The following is a 19,590-nucleotide window of genomic DNA, read 5'->3' on the forward strand; positions in this document are numbered from 1 at the left end:
CTATACACTTCTGTATGGCCATATTAATGCACTTTGTAATATACATCGTGCATTAATTATGAGCCATACAGAAGTTATTCACTTACCTGCTCCATTGCTAGCGTCCTCGTCTCCATGGTTCCGTCTAAATTCGCTGGCGGCTTGCTTTTTTAGACGCGCTTGCGCAGTCCGGTCTTCTGCTCTGAGCACGAGCCGCTTCAGTGTGCTCGCCGCTACAGCTCTTTTGCGCATGCGCAGACGAACTGTATCTTCTCGGGAGCGCGCTGGAGCGGCCATTCTGCTACCATCCTCTCTTAGAGGAAGGTGCAGAGCCGCCCAGCCCTCCAGCAGAGCTGCCCAGCCTAGCCCAGCCCAGCCGCCCAGGTAAGTGATTGGTGACGGACTGACGGGGGTGACGCGTGACTGACTGCCGCTGTGGCCCCGGAGCCTACCATTGTGGCCCCAGAGCCTACCGCTGAGCCCCCGAGCCTACTGCTGTGGCCCCGGAGCCTACCGCTGGGCCCCAGAGCCTACCGCTGGGCCCCGGGGCCTACCGCTGGGCCCCGGAGCCTACCGCTGGGCCCCGAGGCCTACCGCTGGGGAGCCGGGGCGTAGCGCTTGGGAGCCGGGGCGTAGCACTGGGGAGCCGGGGCGTAGCGCTGGGGAGCCGGGGGCTAGCGCCGGTTACCTGCTCCCTGGCGATGGGTGACTGGTCGGCCGCGTTCAATCCCGGGGTCCGGTCGGCGGCTGCGGGGCGTCTGGTTGTCAGGGAGACACAGCTGGTAGCGTCTCGGGAGCGCGCACGTCGGGCTACAGCAAGCGACGGGAAAAGAGCCGGCGGCCATCTTGGGAAAATTTTTATAAGTTGCTGAAACGCTGGAACTGTAAGTACAAACCAGCTAGAAAAGTCATTTACAGGGGGGCTTAGTAATGTATGCTTAATTAGGGGGACTGGGCAAAAAAAAAATTCACTGCTTCCTCGAGACAACCCCTTTAAAGTAATTCCTTTGTTGGAGAAGTTGAAGGTGGGGGGAGGTGGGAGGAGAACGCCCAAAATGCATACAAGTAAAACACACAGTATAGGAATGTGATTTAACTCTTTCCTTATGTAGTGGAGCTTTATATTAGGCTAAAGTTATAAAACACACATCTTTCATCATGCCATTGTCCTGCAATTACCATAATGAAATTATGCAGCCATTAGCCTCTACAGAGTTAAATCACTACAGCTGTGCAATACTTCTAGTTTATTACAAATCAATAGACATTTTACGCTAACTAATCTTCATGTCTACTACAAATGCACTGCTCAGATATGCTGATGTGAAGGAGCCTGCAGGCGGGTGGTGCTCCACCGCAGGCACAACGCTGCTCCTGCCTCACACTTTTGGGTTTCTCTAGTCTGGCTGTCTTGGCCTTGCGCCCTTTGGGGGACCCTACACACCGGTATACACCCTGTGAGACCCAACGCTCAACCACCTCCTAATTCCAACTGAAAAGGTAAAAGTGTTATCAATTTGGTACATTGCACACTCTCTCATTGCATCATTTAAATGCCCCAATCGGCGTTTGGAGGTCCTGAACGTCCCACTCTGCCTTCAGTGTTATCGGAGAGTTAGGATCGGTTGTCATGGCAGCCTAGGGCCTCCTGAAGGCCCCCAGGGATGCCATGAATGACCATCTATCAAGGCACACCTTCATAGATTACCCTTTCAGAACGCGGTATAATGCAATACTATTGTACTGCAGTATACTGTATGAGCGATCAAAAGATTGCAAGTTTAAATCCCATTAAAAACAAGTTTATAGGAGTTTTTTATTAAATATTAGAAAGAAAATTAAAACTTGTAACCCCCCCCCAATAATGGCACAATTTTATTTCCTAGGTCTTTTCACACATTAATACTTCAGAGTTTTCCAGCACATTATGGGGTACACCAAAGAACGGAGAAAGGCTGCAGCAGGAAGGGTTAAACAAGTTCTATAATTATGCTCTAGTCACATCCAGAGCTGCATTCTCTTCTCTTATATAGGCTACAGCCATGGCTAATCGTCCTGCGATGAAGGTGGTCGGTGGGATGCCCCTCCTAGGGCCTTTTGCAGAAAACTGGGAGAGTGTTCAGTGTTTCCAGGCCAGAGAAGAGGACTTGCTGATCGCTACATACCCGAAATCTGGTGAGACTGAGGAACTTTATACACAGGGGCGTCCCTATCCTTGTCAGTCCCAGAGTCTCTGCTCTTCAGGTAGTGGCACTGCTGGCTGGGGTATCGGTATGTGGCACCGCTCCTCTTCCACCGTCCTTGTAGCTTCACCAGTCTTGTTGCGGGTCTGACTTGTCGCTACCTCTGACCTACCCTATAAACCTGCCCTTGTGTGCTCTGCCCCGCTCCTGAGTGCTTCATAATACCATCTTTAGGCTGCCTGTCCACGGGCGTTGCGGTATCTTGCGGCAGATCTCTGCCATATGGGAGCAGGGGCTGTCAGACGGATCTCCGCTGTCAGCCTATCTGACAGATAGGCTGAACGCAGAAAATCGCAGCAAATCACAGCATGCTGTGACTTGCTGGCTGCAGCGAAGAATGGCAATGATTCTCCACTCGTGGACAGGGGGCATGCGCATACTGTCAGGGGTTGAACCGGCGACCCAGCCCCTGTGCTTGAGGGGGCCCAGAGGCCGTCCTCCACCATATACAGGTACACTTTCAGGTCGCACTGTCTGCGGCCGCCTGATTAGTGCGGTCTGGCCGACAGCATGAGCCAGAGACGAGAGTAGGAGGAGGAAGGACTAGATGAGGACAGGGGAAGAGGAGGGGGGATGAGGGAAGGAGCAGAGAGGACACAGACTCGTGCACAGCATGGCATGGAGCATGGATGATGAGGTCCTCTCCTTGCTGCTTCCCTCCTGCTGACACTATGTACAGCTGCTCTCCTCACCACAGAAGTAGTCCAGGCCCCGGGGTATCTATCTAGTATCTATCTGGCCTCATGTCCACTCGCACGCACGGATTTCACTGCTGAATCCTGCACATGCGCACCAATTTCTTTTAAAAAATCTGTCTTTCCGCATATCCGCGGCACAGCACAAAAACAGCTGCGGATACGGACATCTTCCATAGGCTTCAAAGGAAGCTGCGGGAGCCGCCTGTGTGGCAGATCCACAGGAAAATGGAGCATGCTGCGATTCCTTCTCGTGCATGCGACCCGCACGCCAGGAAGGAATTTATCTGCATGCTTTTAGCTGCCTTACTGATGCTAATGCATCCCTATGGGCAGCAAGAGGCACGGATCTCCCTGCAGGGGCCACGCGCCAGTTTTATAAGTAAAATCTGCACGTGGGCATTGGCCCTCAGGTATAGGGAGGGGGGGAAAAAGGGCCTGGGGGGGAGGGCGGACGGCCCAAGCTGAACTTTTGCACCCGGGCCCGTGGTACGCCTTTAGGTATGCCCCTGGTTCACTGCGTTCCCTGCGGCCGAATTATCACTACAGGGAATACAATCCAAACCCGCCCATGGACCACCAGCCTTATGCCTGCATCACACGAATGTATTTGCAAAGTGTTTGCACGTACAATATGTAGTGAATAGAACGCTCTGCAGCTCGGTAGCCTCACGCACGTGCCATGCCTGGCCCACGTCTTTAATTTGGTGGTTCAGCGCTTTCTGAAAAGCTACCCACGCTTGTCAGACCTGCTCGAAAAGGTGCGCCAGCTCTGCGCACATTTCCGCAAGTCCCACACAGACGCTGCCACCCTGTGCACCCTGCAACATCGGTTTAATCTGCCAGTGCACCGACTGCTGTGCGACGTGCCCACATGGTGGAACTCTACGCTCCACATGTTGGCCAGGCTCTATGAGCAGCGTAGAGCTATAGTGGAATACGAACTCCAACATGGGCGGCGCAGTTGGAGTCAGCCTCCTCAATTCTTTACAGAAGAGTGGGCCTGGTTGGCAGACATCTGCCAGGTCCTTGGAAACTTTGAGGAGTCTAACCAGATGGTGAGCGGGGATGCTGCAATCTTTAACGTCACCATTCCTCTGCTATGCCTCTTGAGAAGTTCCCTGCAAAGCATAAAGGCAGACGCTTTGCGCTCGGAAACGGAGGCGGGGGAAGACAGTATGTCGCTGGATAGTCAGAGCACCCTCCTGTCTATATCTCAGCGCGTTGAGGAGGAGGAGGAGGTGGAGGAGCATGAGGAGGAGGGGAAAGAAACAGCTTGGCCCACTGCTGAGGGTACCCATGCTGCTTGCCTGTCATCCTTTCAGCGTGTATGGCCTGAGGAGGAGGAGGAGGAGGAGGAGGAGGAGGATCCTGAAAGTGATCTTCCTAGTGAGGACAGCCATGTGCTGTGTACAGGTACCCTGGAACACATGACTGACTTCATGTTAGGATGCCTTTCTCGTGACCCTCGCGTTACACGCATTCTGGCCACTACGGATTACTGGGTGTACACACTGCTCAACCCACGGTATAAGGAGAACTTTTGCACTCTCATACCCGAAGAGGAAAGGGGTTCGAGAGTGATGCTATACCACACGACCCTGGCGGACAAGCTGACGGTAAAATTCCCATCCGACAGCGCTAGTGGCAGAAGGCGCAGTTCCGAGGGCCAGGTAGCAGGGGAGGCGCGGAGATCAGGCAGCATGTATAGCATAGGCAGGGGAACACTCTCTAAGGCCTTTGACAGCTTTCTGGCTCCCCAGCAAGACTGTGTCACCGCTCCCCAGTCAAGGCTAAGTCGGCGGGAGCACTGTAAAATGATGGTGAGGGAGTACGTAGCCGATCGCACGACCGTCCTCCGTGACGCCTCTGCCCCCTGCAACTACTGGGTGTCGAAGCTGGACATGTGGCCTGAACTCGCGCTGTATGCCCTGGAGGTGCTTGCTTGTCCTGCGGCTAGCGTCTTGTCAGAGAGGGTGTTTAGTGCGGCTGGGGAATCATCACGGATAAGCGTACCCGCCTGTCAACCGACAGTGCCGACAGGCTTACACTCATCAAGATGAACAAAGCCTGGATTTCCCCAGACTTCTCTTCTCCACCAGCGGACATCAGCGATACCTAAACAATACGTAGGCTGCACCCGCGGATGGAAGCATCGTTCTCCATCACCATCAAAAACGGGGACCTTTTAGCTTCATCAATCTGTATATTCTATTCATCCTCCTCCTCCTGCTCCTCCTCCTGAAACCTGACGTAATCACGCCGAACGGGCAATTTTTCTTAGGCCCACAAGGTTCAGTCATATAATTTTTGTAAACAATTTTTATACGTTTCAATGCTCATTAAAGCGTTGAAACTTGCACCTGAACCAATTTTTATTTTAACTGGGCTGCCTCCAGGCCTAGTTACAAATTAAGCCACATTAACCACAGCGATTAATGGGTTTCACCTGCCCTCTTGGTTGGGCATGGGCAATTTTTCTGAGGTACATTAGTACTGTTGGTAATTTTTTTGGGCCCTCACCTACAGTGTAATCCAATTAATTTTTTGCCCACCTGCATTAAAGCTGACGTTACATCAGCTGTGCTGGGCACTGCAATAGGATATATTTATGTACCACCGGTGGGTTCCAGGGAGCCACCCATGCTGTCGGTCCACACGGAGTTGTAACTGCATGTGTCCACTTCTAAAGAACCCCAGTCTGACTGGGGCATGCAGTGTGGGCCCAAGCCCACCTGCATTAAACATGACATTACCTCAGCTGTGATGGGCAATGCAATGGGATATACTTATGGACCGCCGGTGGCTTCCTGGGACCCACCCATGCTGTCGGTCCACACGGAGTTGTAACTGCATGTGTCCACTTCTAAAGAACCCCAGTCTTACTGGGGCATGCAGTGTGGGCCCAAGCCCACCTGCATTAAACATGACATTACCTCAGCTGTGATGGGCAATGCAATGGGATATACTTATGGACCGCCGGTGGCTTCCTGGGACCCACCCATGCTGTCGGTCCACACGGAGTTGTAACTGCATGTGTCCACTTCTAAAGAACCCCAGTCTTACTGGGGCATGCAGTGTGGGCCCAAGCCCACCTGCATTAAACATGACATTACCTCAGCTGTGATGGGCAATGCAATGGGATATACTTATGGACCGCCGGTGGCTTCCTGGGACCCACCCATGCTGTCGGTCCACACGGAGTTGTAACTGCATGTGTCCACTTCTAAAGAACCCCAGTCTGACTGGGGCATGCAGTGTGGGCCCAAGCCCACCTGCATTAAACATGACATTACCTCAGCTGTGATGGGCAATGCAATGGGATATATTTATGTACCGCCGGTGGCTTCCTGGGACCCACCCATGCTGTCGGTCCACACGGAGTTGTAACTGCATGAGTCCACTTCTAAAGAACCCCAGTCCGACTGGGGCATGCAGTGTGGGTCCAAGCCCACCTGCATTAAACATGACATTACCTCAGCTGTGATGGGCAATGCAATGGAATATATTTATGTACCGCCGGTGGGTTCCAGGGAGCCACCCATGCTGTTCGTCCACACGGACTTCACAATAGGGAGTTGTACCTGCCTGTGTCTACTTATAAAAATCCCCAGTCTGACTGGGGCATGCAATGTGGGCCGAAGCCCACCTGCATTTAATCTGACGTTAGCCCTGCTGTCCAGGGCACTGCAATGGGATACATTTATGTACAGCCGGTGGGTTCCAGGGAGCCACCCATGCTGTGGGTGCACACGGAATTCCCATTGCGGAGTTCTACCTGCCTGTGACTATTTATAAAAAACCCCGGTCTGACTGGGGCATGCAGACACCTTGACAGAATGAATAGTGTGTGGCACATAGGTTCCCCATTGCTATGCCCACGTGTGCAGCTCCTGATGGCGGTGGCACAGGATTATATTTCTCATTGCTTCTGTACAGCATTGTGGGCTATCGTCCTGCCCCTTTTAAAGAGGGTCGCTGCCTAGCCGTGCCAACCCTCTGCAATGTGTGCCTGCGGTTCCTCCTCATGGCAGACGCACTTATAAATAGACATGAGGGTGGCGTGGCATGGGGGCAGCTGAAGGCTGCGCAGAGACACTTTGGTGTGTGCTGTGGACACTGGGTCGTGCGGGCGGGGGGGGGGCAGCATCTAACCCAGGAGAAGTGGCAGCGGAGTGTCATGCAGGAAGTGATTGTGCTTTGTTGGAGGTAGTGTGGTGCTTAGCTAAGGTATGCATTGCTAATAAGGGCTTTTCAGAAGTTAAAATTGTTGGGGGGGGGCACTCTTGCCGCTATTGTGGCTTAATAGTCGGACCTGGGAACTTGAGATGCAGCCCAACATGTAGCCCCTCGCCTGCCCTATCCGTTGCTGTGTCGTTCCAATCACTTTCTTGAATTGCCCAGATTTTCACAAATGGAAACCTTAGCGAGTATCAGCGATATACAAAAATGCTCGGGTCGCCCATTGACTTCAATGGGGTTCGTTATTCGAAACGTACCCTCGAGCATCGCGAAATTTTCGTCCCGAGTAACGAGCACCCGAGCATTTTGGTGCTCGCTCATCTCTAATTGGTACGGGTTGAGACCTCAGGTGCCAGTTCAGAAGAGTTTTGTAAACTAACTGCTCTCTTGGTGGATCCGGCTCATGTATTTGTCTTGACAGCCACTGCAGAAACTGAGCTTTCCGCAGGTCCTGACAAATAGTAAGCCACGTCCAATTCTGCAAAACAAAGGTTCTCCTGGGTCATCGCTTAGCCCAAGGAACTAGACATCTGACATAGGAACAAAAGCCACACCTGTACTTACACCTGCTTCTAAACTCCGCACCTTTCTGGGCTTTGTTTCATGCTGCCGCCCATGGATCCACTCTGTTTCCTCTCTTATGCAACTACTCTATGACTGTCTTTCAATCATTCTTTTCTCTCTCTCACCCCTGCACCCTTTTACACTTTATCATTTATTCTTTTCTGTACTGAATTTTCTGGCCATATGACGACAGTATTGACACAAAAGCACGGGGGACAACCACGGCCACTTGGATACTACTCCATGAGGCTGGATCCAGTGGCTCGAGGAGCTCCCTCATGTATGTGCGCGGTGGCAGCAGTACAGGCAATGGTTGACAAATCTTCGGAGTTGGTATTGAACTACCCCGTAGTGGTCCTCACCCCTCATGACATCCGAAGCATATACACGCAAGTGCAACCCAAGCACTTCTTTCTGGCCCATCAAATCTAGCCACAATGTGCTCCTGTCATTCTTTTCAATGTTACTACTACCTTGAACCCGGCTACTCTTCTTCCAATTAAGTATCCTAGTTCAAAAGGGGGGGAGGAGAAGACATAGGTGATCTAGGTATTGCAGGTCAGCTATTTTTAAACAAGGTTCTGATCTGTTTGAAATAGAATACCAGCCTGATTGTCTAGCGGTAATCGGTGCAAGGGGTTTCAGGAGTTCCAATTCAGCTGGCAGAAACTGAACCGCTTGAGGTAATGTTTAAAGGGTAGTGATGCCTCACGCGCTTCCTTGTGCTGGAAGGTCCTGAAAGCATATTGGGAACCGATGTGATGGGGCCCTTGGGATGGTGTATCGAACTTCACCCGTCCGGTGAGGCTCGTATACACCCCGGGTCTGAAAGTCACCCAACCTTCTGTCGGATGGCAGCAGACCAAGCGACACCTCTCCCTGTCCTCACTCTTATGCATGCAGAGGAGCAAGATTTTAATGTCATTCTCCGAGCCTTTGGGCTACCAGACAGACGGACCTTGGCAGACTGTCAGTCTCATTGGTAATGGTCTACCTAAAGGAAGGGGAAAAAGCCCCCTTGGTCCGTCAGTACCCCCTGGCACATGTCCAGGAAGATACAATTGCAGACACTGTCTCTTCTTTATGTTAACTTAATGCCCTTAAGGACTGTGTCTTCCCAGCCAATACCCCTTTTGTTCCCCGTTAAAGAGAAAGAGTTTAAAGGGCCAGCCAGACTGTCAGTATTTGTTTGCATTTATTTTCAGAGGAAAGCAGTACTGTTGGACAGTGCTGCCATAAGGGGCACAGAATAGCCCAAAACCAGTTCACCAGATGCATGAAGCTGGTATTAGATGCCTGGCCAATTCCCGAGGGCACCGCCCTCTTGTAATATGTTGATGATTTACTTTTTTTTATGTACTCCTGACCCAAATAGTTACCTCAATTCATCACTAAGCCTTCTGTGTTTCCTCCATCAGAGTAGAATGGCCGCAAAGCCAGCAAAGACAAACTTCAGTTCTGCAAATCTCACGTAGTGTTCCTGGGCCACTGCCTAGGTCCAGGTGCTAAACACCTGACGCCAGAGCGCACGAAGGTGGTAAGTGACATGCAACTTCCCACCTCCCATGCCCAGTTGCGTACCTTCTTGGGACTGGTTTCATACTGTCGTCCGTGGATACGCTCTGCCTCCATGACCATGCAGCCTCTGTACGACTGTTTGGGTTCACGGCCATTTGCCCTAACCCCGCAGGCCGAGTCAGCCTTCCATCAGCTGAAAGTACAGATAACCAGACTGCCAGACTATGACAAACCTTTCCAAATGTACATCACTGAGATGGCGGGACACGCCACCGCTGTACTGACACAAATGCATGGTGACAAAAAGCGACCTGTAGCATACTACAGTGCCCATCTTGACGCAGTGGCTAGAGGGTCTCTATCATGTGTCCGAGCGGTTCTAACAGTCCAGGCGCTACTGGACAAAAGTTCTGACGTTGTCCTAGATCAGACCATGGTGATCTACACCCCACATGACATACATGGTATCCTGACACAGGTAAGCCATAGACATCTGTCTCTTGCCAGACAGATAAAAATTGAACTCGCAGTGCATTCCTCCTCGAACATCTCATTCCAAAGGTGCACCACCTTGAATCCAGCCACCTTACGTTTACTAGGTGACGTAGATTCAAATGGGGGGAGTAAGTACAGGGGACCAGTTGTTTTACAACTCCCTGAGTGACGAACAGGAGGCATTTGACACCCGAAACCAGCATGACTGTGTGGCCCTCATGGCCCAGGAAATGGCTGGGTTTGCGCATGTCACAGACAAGCCCCTGCAGAACCCCCAGTTTGAGCTGTTTGTGGATGGATCCAGATACATGAATGACGAAGGAAGGTTTGTAACCGGTTTTGAAGTAGTCACACTGAATGAGATACTTGTACAAAACCACTGCCGCCACACATGTCAGCGCAGGCCTGTACAATCGCGAAGGATACCACTGCTAACATCTACACTGATTCCAGGTACGCCTTTGGTATTGCACTTGACTATGGGCCTATCTGGCGCGCGCAGAGCTTCACAGCTCAAGGCAAGCCGATCAAGAATAGAAAAGCTGTAAGTTTACTAATGAAAGCCATCATCTTGCCAGAACAGGTGGCCATAATAAAGGTTACTGAAGCCCCTGTTAACAAATGCATATTTTGAGTTGTTTTTTTTTATATACATGGTCCCAGGGTGAGGATGGACAACTCCACACTGGATATGCAGTGGTCACACAACAAGATGTCCTAAAAGCAGAATGCCTCCGCATGTCTCAGCACAAGAAGCGGAACTGAAGGCCCTCACTGAGGCATGTAGAGTGGCAGAAGGTAAGATGGCAAACATTTACACTGACTCCCGGTATGCATTTGGCATAGCTCATGATTACGGCCCAACATGGAAGGCCAGACAGTTTTTTAACCTCAGCAGGACAGCCAATTAAGAATCATGCAGCGGTGCAGAGTCTCTTGGAAGCCCTACTTCTACCTGACAAAGTGGAGAGCTCACACCAATTCCTACATCAGAGAAGCAAGAGGCAACGTCATCACAGACCACACAACAAAGGCAGCGGCCCTCAAGCCGTGGAAGAAAAGAAGAATTTGACAAAAACTTTGGACATTGACAAAATCTTTGAACTTTGATATGCTAAAGACTTTACAGTTAAAAACCAGCAAGGAAGGAAAAGACAAATGGACTTAATATGGGAGCAGCAGAAACAGTACGGTGTATGGCGGACAGTCGACAGAACTTGCCTACCACAGTCCCTGTGCCCCATGATGGCCCAGCTGATGCCCGGAAAGACGCACCTCTCAAAGTAGCAATGATGTCGACGCTTGAACAAGGAAGGGTGGCTCCTGGGTTTTCTGTAGCTGCTGCATCATTTGTCCAATTTTGTATGATCTTTGCCTTAAGCAACAGGGCAGAAGTAAATTTGCCACATAACACTTGCCTAGACCACTCTACCCATTTCAGGGATTGCAAATTGACTACATTCAGCTCCCACTTGTTGGGAAGTATGAATATGTGCTTGTTGTTGTTGATTTCTTTTCAGGTTGGAGACCTACCCTGTTACTAAAGTAAATAAGCAGGTAACTGCACAGAAGCTCATGAATGAGGTAATCCGCAGATACGGGGTATTAGAGACAATTGAGAGTGACAGAGGTACACATTTTACAGGTGAAGTGATGCGAGAGGGGATGTCAGCCTTTGGGGTGGAACAAGCGTTTCACACCCCATACCACCCGCAGAGTTCAGACAAGGTTGAAAGACTAAATGGTACGCTTAAGTTGAAAGAAGTGTTGTTTGGCTCTATGCCAAGATTGGGGCTGTATCATCCACAGGCCCTACAGCAGGGCTATGACACAGTAGCCGGATATGTAAAGCACCTGTGTGACCAACTAACAATAACACAGAATCTAGTCTTTTTCTTCCATTCCAGACCCAGACAATTTAGAGGTATCACACTCTCTACAACCTGGAGACTGGGTGCTCGTAAAGAGGCGTGTCCGGAAATCCCTAGGGCCCAGATTCAAGGGGCCCTATCAAGTCCTGCTGACCACACCTACTTCAGTAAAAGTTGAAGGAACTGTTGCTTGTCTTGGGACTAATGGGACTTTTCACGCCCTGCTTTGCCCCCCCCCCCCATGAGAAGGAAAAATGAAGGACATTTTGTTTATTGATGGACTTTTTGGACTCCTCACTCCATGCTTCGCCCCTATGAGAGGGTGCAAAATGACAATGCACAGAACTACTTTGTTAGACACCACCAAATACTGGTAGATGGACTGAACACCGCACAGGTGAAGGACTGTTGGACTTGCACACACACACCTGGTGCCACTAGTTTTCTTTTCCTGGTTGTTACTGTTCCGCCGAAAGAATTGCTTACATGGACAAATGAAAACTCAGAAATCTGAGATAGCTGGTGGGGTAACACATTTAGTTCTTTGAACCCTGCCAATTGGTTCTCTGGTCTGGGAGGGTGGTTCATGGGAATTTTACAAGGTATGCTTCAAGTAGCAATGATTTTGCTCGTCACATATATATTGCTTTAAAGTTAATCACGTCTTGTACCACACGTTGTAGTGAAAAAGCTTTTGCTAAACTTTAACCCAGATGGACTTTGGGACCACCACATGACTCTAGGGAATCTGGCAGGAGCTGGCACCACTCGGGTGAAGTACCTAGCATGATGGTGGACCCTATGTCCAAATGGGGGAATGTGAGGGGTTAATTCGTGTTTATGCTTTTCTAAAGAGAAAGATAAGTGTATTTCATCTTCTTAAGCTTAACCACAAATACGTGTAAGGGTTGACGCTTTTAAAATGGACTACAAAGACTCCATTTTGTCTCTTTGCTTGTCTGCTATAATACACATATATTTTGTATTAATTTCAACTTTCACTTGAGAAAAATGTTAGATTTCAGTTAGAATGATCCACCTGGAAATATTAATTGGATTACCACTAGGTTTCTGTCCTGTTCTTATCTTTAAATAATTCTAGTTGAAACTTAGTAACAAGCTTACAGGAATGTACCTCCCGATTACACCTACACAGAGGAAGACATACCGATAAGAGGCTGAGATGTTTTAAATCAATACATGTGCTTATTAATTGTAATTGTATCTGGCATAAAGCCACTTGCTTCGTAGAAATGTATAAAGATTGAATACATTGTACATTAAACAGGCATTTCTTTGGTTAACACATACGGTGTGGTGTCCATTGAACTCCTCAGAGTATACTCGCAAGATTCAAACAGATTGGGAAGCAGACAGCATCAGCTGACGGGTCCCCTTGTGACCCCCCCCAAACAATATGGTGTGTATGGTGGCAGTAGGTCAGGGGGGCAGTGATATGGTCTGTATGGTGGCAAGAGGTCAGTGGGGCAGTCATATGGTCAGTATTGCAGCAGGAGGTCAGTGGGGCAGTCATATGGTCTGCATGGCGGAGGGGTCTCTGCATACACAGTGTATTATAGAGGTAATGTATCCATTGTTCCCATATAATCTTATTTCCCCCTATTTATACTTGAGTGATGTATTATATATAAGGGATGCACTATATACACGGTGCAGACAGGATCGCTGAGCAGAAGAACGATTTATAAAAAATCACTGATTACAGTTGTTTGTATTAGTTTGTAATCAGTATCTTCTACCACCAGGTGGCGACATTGCACTGCTGAGGCACTCACTAGTACAATGCAATGGTGTGTTGCTGCCACCTAGTGTTTCTACACGGAATGTGGATTGTGTTTAATATATTACCGTGTATTTAATGTCAAAGCTGTTCTACAGGTCCCTCCCCTTTATAATGGCTCCTCCTCTTTGTAGAGGCTGCACCCCTCCATTTATGCATAGGAATTATCAAACAATTTTGTCCAGTCACCAGTAGTTTACTTTCTTGTAGTTTATAACTGTTTTGCCCTTACCATCATGAAAGTCATTTTTGCAGGAGGTGGCAGGAGGTCAGTGGGGCAGTCATATGGTCTGAATGGAGGTAGGAGGTCAGTAGGGCGGTCATATGGTCTGTATAGTGGCAGGAGGTCAGTGGGGCAGTCATATGGTCTGTATGGTGGCAGGAGGTCAGTGGGGCAGTCATATGGTCTGTATGGTGGCAGGAGGTCAGTGGGGCAGTCATATGGTCTGTATTGTGGCCGGGGCTTAGTTGGGCAGTCATATGGTCTGTATGGTGGCAGGAGGTCAGTGGGGCAGTCATATGGTCTGTATGGTGGCAGGTCGTCAGTGGGGCAGTCATATGGTAAGTATTGCAGCAGGAGGTCAGTGGGGCAATCATATGATGTGTATGGTGGTAGGAGGTCTGTGGGGCAGTCATATGGTGTGTATGGAGGCAGGCGGTCAGTGTGGCAGTCATATGGTGTGTATGGTGGCTGGAGGTCAGTGGGGCAGTCATATGGTGCGTATGGTGGCGGGAGGTCAATGGGGCAGTCATATAGTGTATATACAGGCAGGAGGTCAGTCGGGCAGTCATATGGTCTGTATGGTGGCAGGAGGTCAGTGGGGCAGTCATATGGTCTGTATGGTGGTAGGAGGTCTGTGGGTCAGTCATATGGTCTGTATGGTAGCAGGAGGTCAGTGGGGCAGTCATATTGTGAGGGTATATATATATATATTGCCATATGTTTTTTTATGCTTTATACCTATATGCAAGTTTTATTCAATTCCAAATGAGAAAAAACTTATATGTCGCCTTACATCAGATATTCCAAGGCTTTGCAAGGCTGAGAGATGTTCTAGAAATTCAGAGATGATACCGAACCAGACATGAAGGCCGCGTGTACTTGGCCGTTTCCCCAGAAGCGCTGGAACAAGATATCAAGATGTTCAACCATGTACATAATTTTCACTGTCTCAGGCCGGAAATCCGGACTGCCCATATATGGTTATTAGCCCATCACCCCTTGATGGTGATGGGACAAAGGGTATAAGATCTCATGTAATCTGTAATAAAGCTCGACACGTCGGCAAAGCGCAGCCATGTCCCGTGTGAGGAATTATACCAGACCTCCCTGTGTGGTGTCTCTTCTTACCGCCTGCAACGGGGCAAGTGGGGTGGGCCCGATTGGTGCTGTACTTAGAATATTTTATTATATTGACAAATGGCGCAACCAACTGGGGCGACAAAGCCAGAGCCTACAACGCATTCCACCCAGATCCACGCCACTGAGAAGCCGTCCTGCTGCAAACCGAGCCTGATCAACTCACTTAGAACTCCAGGTAAGGCCAGCATATATTTATGTTGTGTTTTACACTGCGAGTCTTGCAGCGGGACTGACTATCTGTGGTTTGTGACCGGACGGGTTGGGTTAAGAGTTCTACACGGTAACTCGTGTGGGCTCCGGGTTTGCCGTCACGGACCACTGACCGTGATATGCGCACCAATCGGTCACCCAGAAACTAGTCTGTAGTCTATTTGTTGTTGAAGTCCGTAGTGTTTTAACAATAGTGGAGATTGTTTGTTGTATCTGCAGAAGTTTTTTTCTCTTTCTTTTTATTTTGTCTCATAGAAGAAGGGACCCTCGGGTTTAGTTTAGTTAGTTAATGGTTTAGCTGAGGAGGAGACGCACTCTATGAGATAAGTCTGATAGAAAAAGGGACTCTCGGTTGTTTTGCCTTATATATGGGGCTAACGATTTGATTTCAGAGAGATGCATTTTTATGGGACTGGTTCCATGGAAGAAGATGCCCTCGGTTGTCTTGCCGGTATATAAGGGGCTGACAATTTGAAAATTAAGAGGGATGCACTCTATGGAGCGTGTTATTTTTATTGTTGTTGTTGTTGTAATATGCGTAAGATCTTATTAAAGAAGATAGAGCCCCTCAAGGGCTGCCGCCGTGCGGATGAATCTGTAAAATGTAAGAAAACTCTAATGAAAATGTGTGACACCGACCCGCACGGCAGATTACAAAATGGTGTCTGGGAGGGAGGTCTTTAGGACCGAGAGATGCCTTGGAAGATCAAGGTTTGCTAGAAAATGCTGGAGGAGGAGGAGAGAGAGAGAGACAGTCAGAGAAAGTATGTACACATTATTTGTTTAAGAAAGTGTCCGTAAGTGAAATGTTGAAAAGTACAGTAAGTGATCAAGAGGGTGTCGGGAGAGTGTCTATTGAAGGTTATATTGGCAGTTAGGTAAGGGAGAGAAGTATGAGAAACAAGCAAGTCGATAAGAAAGTTACAATGCATGTGATTTGTTGGCAAAGAAAGAAGAAAATGTGTATAATACAAGATAGATAATAGATATGGATATATATGTGTATATATGTATATACTGTATGTGCAAATAGTTAACTGAGCTTGCTTTTAGGGGAGAAGAGTTTTGTTGACATGTAGCTGCGAGCTTATGTTTAGTCTTCAAGGTCAAGAGATAACGAAGCGAGAGAAAGAATGCAATAATAACCCTGGATAATATCTTTGCTTGCTTAAAATGAATTGAAATGAATTTAATTAATTATGCTGTCTTAGTAGGCAAGAAATATAGCAATTTCTAACATATATTCTTACTTATACAGGGGTTGAAAATGAATGTTGCAAGGTCCCAGCATATGTGTTAATTATGAGTTCAAATGCAGGGCTGTGCAGTCTGTGTTTCATATTCGTAGAGAGATAACAGTTTGTTTTAAAAAGGTGGGGGCTTTCAGAATTCACTCCAAATTCAGGGTCACAGATTCTAAAACACTTCAGCGTTTAATACAGCATATAATAGCTTCAGTAGATAAGAAATATTGAATATCTCAGTCACTCAGCAAACTTTTTTTCACATAATTTGTCAAAGATAGCGCTCATTCACAATCTCATCTCAATAGAATCATGTAAATTATAGCACTCACCTCAATGTTTTTCAGCTGACGGACGCACGGAGCCAATATCGAAGGGGTGGAGCTAGATGATGTAATAGTACGTAGTAATGTTTCATCCTTCTTGTCCAAGGGAGGGGTGAGGAGCGTGAGCAGCTAGTAAAAGTTTTTGTTTTGTTTTTTTTTCTCCCGTCTAAGACATTGCAGGCAGGAACAGACTAATAATGAATTCACTTAAAGGGATCTCACATTTCCAATATTAATAGGTGTTTGTAGATTATTCTGCCCCGATGTAACTCATGTGTCTGTTATAGGTGCTAACATCTTACAGGCCTTATCTGCATCCATCAAATCTTTTTACAATGTTGTACTACCTTAAACCGGGTACTATTGTTCCAATTGAGTACCCTGGTTTAAAGGGGGGGAGGAGAAGGCATAGGTGATCTAGGTATTGCAAGTCAGCCATTTTTAAATTCAGCCATTTTTAAATTTTTTGCAAGCCATTTTTTAATTTTTTGCAACAAGGTTCTGATCTTTTTGAAATAAAATACCAGCATGATTGTCTAGCAGTGATGCAACAAGAAAATTTAAGTTTAAAAAAGTTACTGAAAGCCCTTGTTAATAATGCATATTTTGAGTTGTTTTTTATAGATGGTACCCAGGGTGATTGACGACTCCACACTGGATATACAGTGGTTACACAACAAGATGTCCTAAAAGCAGAATGTCTCCGCATGTCGCAGTACAAGAAGCGGAATTAAAAGCACTCGCTGAGGCGTGTAGAGTGGAGGAAGGTAAGACGGCAACCATTTACACTGACTCCCGGTATGCATTTGGCATAGCTCATGATTACGGCCCAACATGGAAGGCCAGACAGTTTTTTACCACAGCAGGACAGCCAATTAAGAATGATGCAGCGGTGCAGAGCCTCATGGAGGCCCTACTTCTACCTGACAAAGTGGAAAGCTCACACCAGTTCCTACACCGGAGAAGCGAGAGGCAACGCCATCACAGACCACACAGCAAAAGCAGCGGCCCTCAAGCCGTGGAAGAAAGAAGAAAAGAAGAATTTGACAATAACTTTTGACTTTGATATGAACTTGGACTTTGATAAAAACTTGGACTTTGATAAAAACTTGGACTTTGATAAAAACTTGGACTTTGATATGCTAAAGACTTTACAGTTAAGAAAAAGACAAATGGACTAAAAAGGGACGGCGTATGGTGAACAGTCAACAGCACTTGCCCACCACGGTCCCTGTGCCCAATGATGGCCCAGCTGACGCACGAAAAGACGCACCTCTCAAAGCAGCAATGATGTTGATGCTTGAACGAGGACGGGTGGCTCCTTGGTTTTCTGTAGCTACTGCATCATTTGTCCAGTTTTGCATGATCTTTGCCGTAAAGCAACAGGGCAGAAGTAAATTTGCCACATCACACTTGCCTAGACCACTCTACCCATTTCAGGGATTGCAAATTGGCTACACTCACCTCCTACTTGTTGGGAAGCATGAATATGTGCTTGTTGTTGTTGATGTTTTTCAGGTTGGGGACCTACTCTGTTACCAAAGTAAATAAGCAGGTAACCGCACAGAAGCTCATGAATGAGGTAATCCGCAGATATGGGGTACCGGAAGTAATTGAGTCAAACAAAGGTACACACTTCACAGGTGAAATAATGCAACACATCATGTCTGCTTTGGGTATATTCCAGGTTTTTCACACACCCTACCATCCGCGGAGTAGTGGGAAAGTAGATACAAAAGGCAATGAAGAAAATGGTAAAATTTTGAATTGAGTGTCTTCTATTAGTTTTTCTTTTTCTTAGGAGGGTACATGCCTCAGTAGCACAGTTTGGGGAATGATTTTCTTGTTAATTTTGTCATAGGTCTCTCCAAGGAATTGTTAGTAATGCATTCTGCAGTCTCTGCTTTTCTCCCAGGTCCTACAGATGAGTGTCACAATCTGAAACCAGGTGACAGGGTCTATGTGAAAAAGTTTGAGTGAGAAACCCGGTTTGAATGTCCTTACCAGATGTTGTTCACCACCCCAACTGCAGTCAAGCTTGAAGGAGAGCCCACTTGGATCTACACTTCGCACTGAAAAAACTAATGATCCTGATATCCTTTACATGCTATAATGTGGTACAATTCCTCTAACACACACCTTTGACTACTGTACACTAGCCCCCTGTTTCAGAACAAATTAATACAATCAAATGTGCAATATGAATCCTACACTGAGGGTGAGAATCCAACACCGCATCGTGCTAAGAGGGAAGTTGACGCTCCAGGTGGTAACTTTGATCCACATGTATACATAGATGCAATAGGAGTGCCAAGAGGGGTGCCAGATGAATTTAATTCTAGAGATCAGGTTAAAGCAGGTTTTGAGTCCTTATTTGCTTTTGTCACTGTTAATAATAATGTAGATTGGATGAATTATATCTTTTACAATCAGCAGAGGTTTGTAAACTACACCAGAGATGCTTTACAAGGGTAAGCTGACCAGTTAGGGCCCACTGCATCCATGGTGTTCCAAAATAGAGTGGCCCTGGATATGATTTTAGCAGAAAGAGGTGGGGTATGTAACTTCCTGTACGTGTATTATCCCTTTGATCAAAAAGAGTATGAGTAAGGGACTGGACAATGTGACACCAAAATTTCCCTTGTTTGAAAAAAGATGAAGAGCCAGTTCCGATAATGCCAACCAGGTACGTTACCAGAAGAATGGAGAGATGGACTAGTACTGCGCCGCCCCGGTCTCATAAGATGGACTGTCAGTGGACTTCCCATTTGCCTAGGGAAAGTGCAGAAGACCTTAGGTTCCGGCGAGGGCACACCCTGCGGGGTGTTAACTCGTACAGATAGAGGGTATGGATGCCCGGAAATAAGCCCAGGGAATCCATGGCCTCCTTCTGAGGTGAGGTAGGGATCCCTCCCTTTTAGGAGTAGGGACTTACGGGCAGTGGAGAAACCCTGACGCAAGGGAGACCGAGGAAGAGTGCAAGGCCTGATGCTTGATCTCCATATTAAGTTTTTTAGGGGGGTTTGTGAGGGTATATAT

The 19,590-nt window shown here is 47.8% G+C and overlaps 1 protein-coding gene across 1 annotated transcript in view; it reads left to right on the top strand.

Annotated features, from left to right (window-relative positions):
- Positions 1–2,017: 2,017 nt before the first annotated feature.
- The window catches only part of LOC136577129 (sulfotransferase 1A1-like), a 51,202-nt gene continuing 33,629 nt past the window's right edge, over positions 2,018–19,590 (top strand). Inside the window, exon 1 of the mRNA XM_066576882.1 lies at positions 2,018–2,154. Within this exon, the coding sequence (XP_066432979.1) occupies positions 2,022–2,154 (133 nt within the window). The 5' untranslated portion in view covers positions 2,018–2,021. The remainder of the gene's footprint in view (positions 2,155–19,590) is intronic.

The sequence above is a fragment of the Eleutherodactylus coqui genome, chromosome 8 (genome assembly GCF_035609145.1).
Source record: "Eleutherodactylus coqui strain aEleCoq1 chromosome 8, aEleCoq1.hap1, whole genome shotgun sequence".
NCBI classification, from domain to species: domain Eukaryota; kingdom Metazoa; phylum Chordata; class Amphibia; order Anura; family Eleutherodactylidae; genus Eleutherodactylus; species Eleutherodactylus coqui.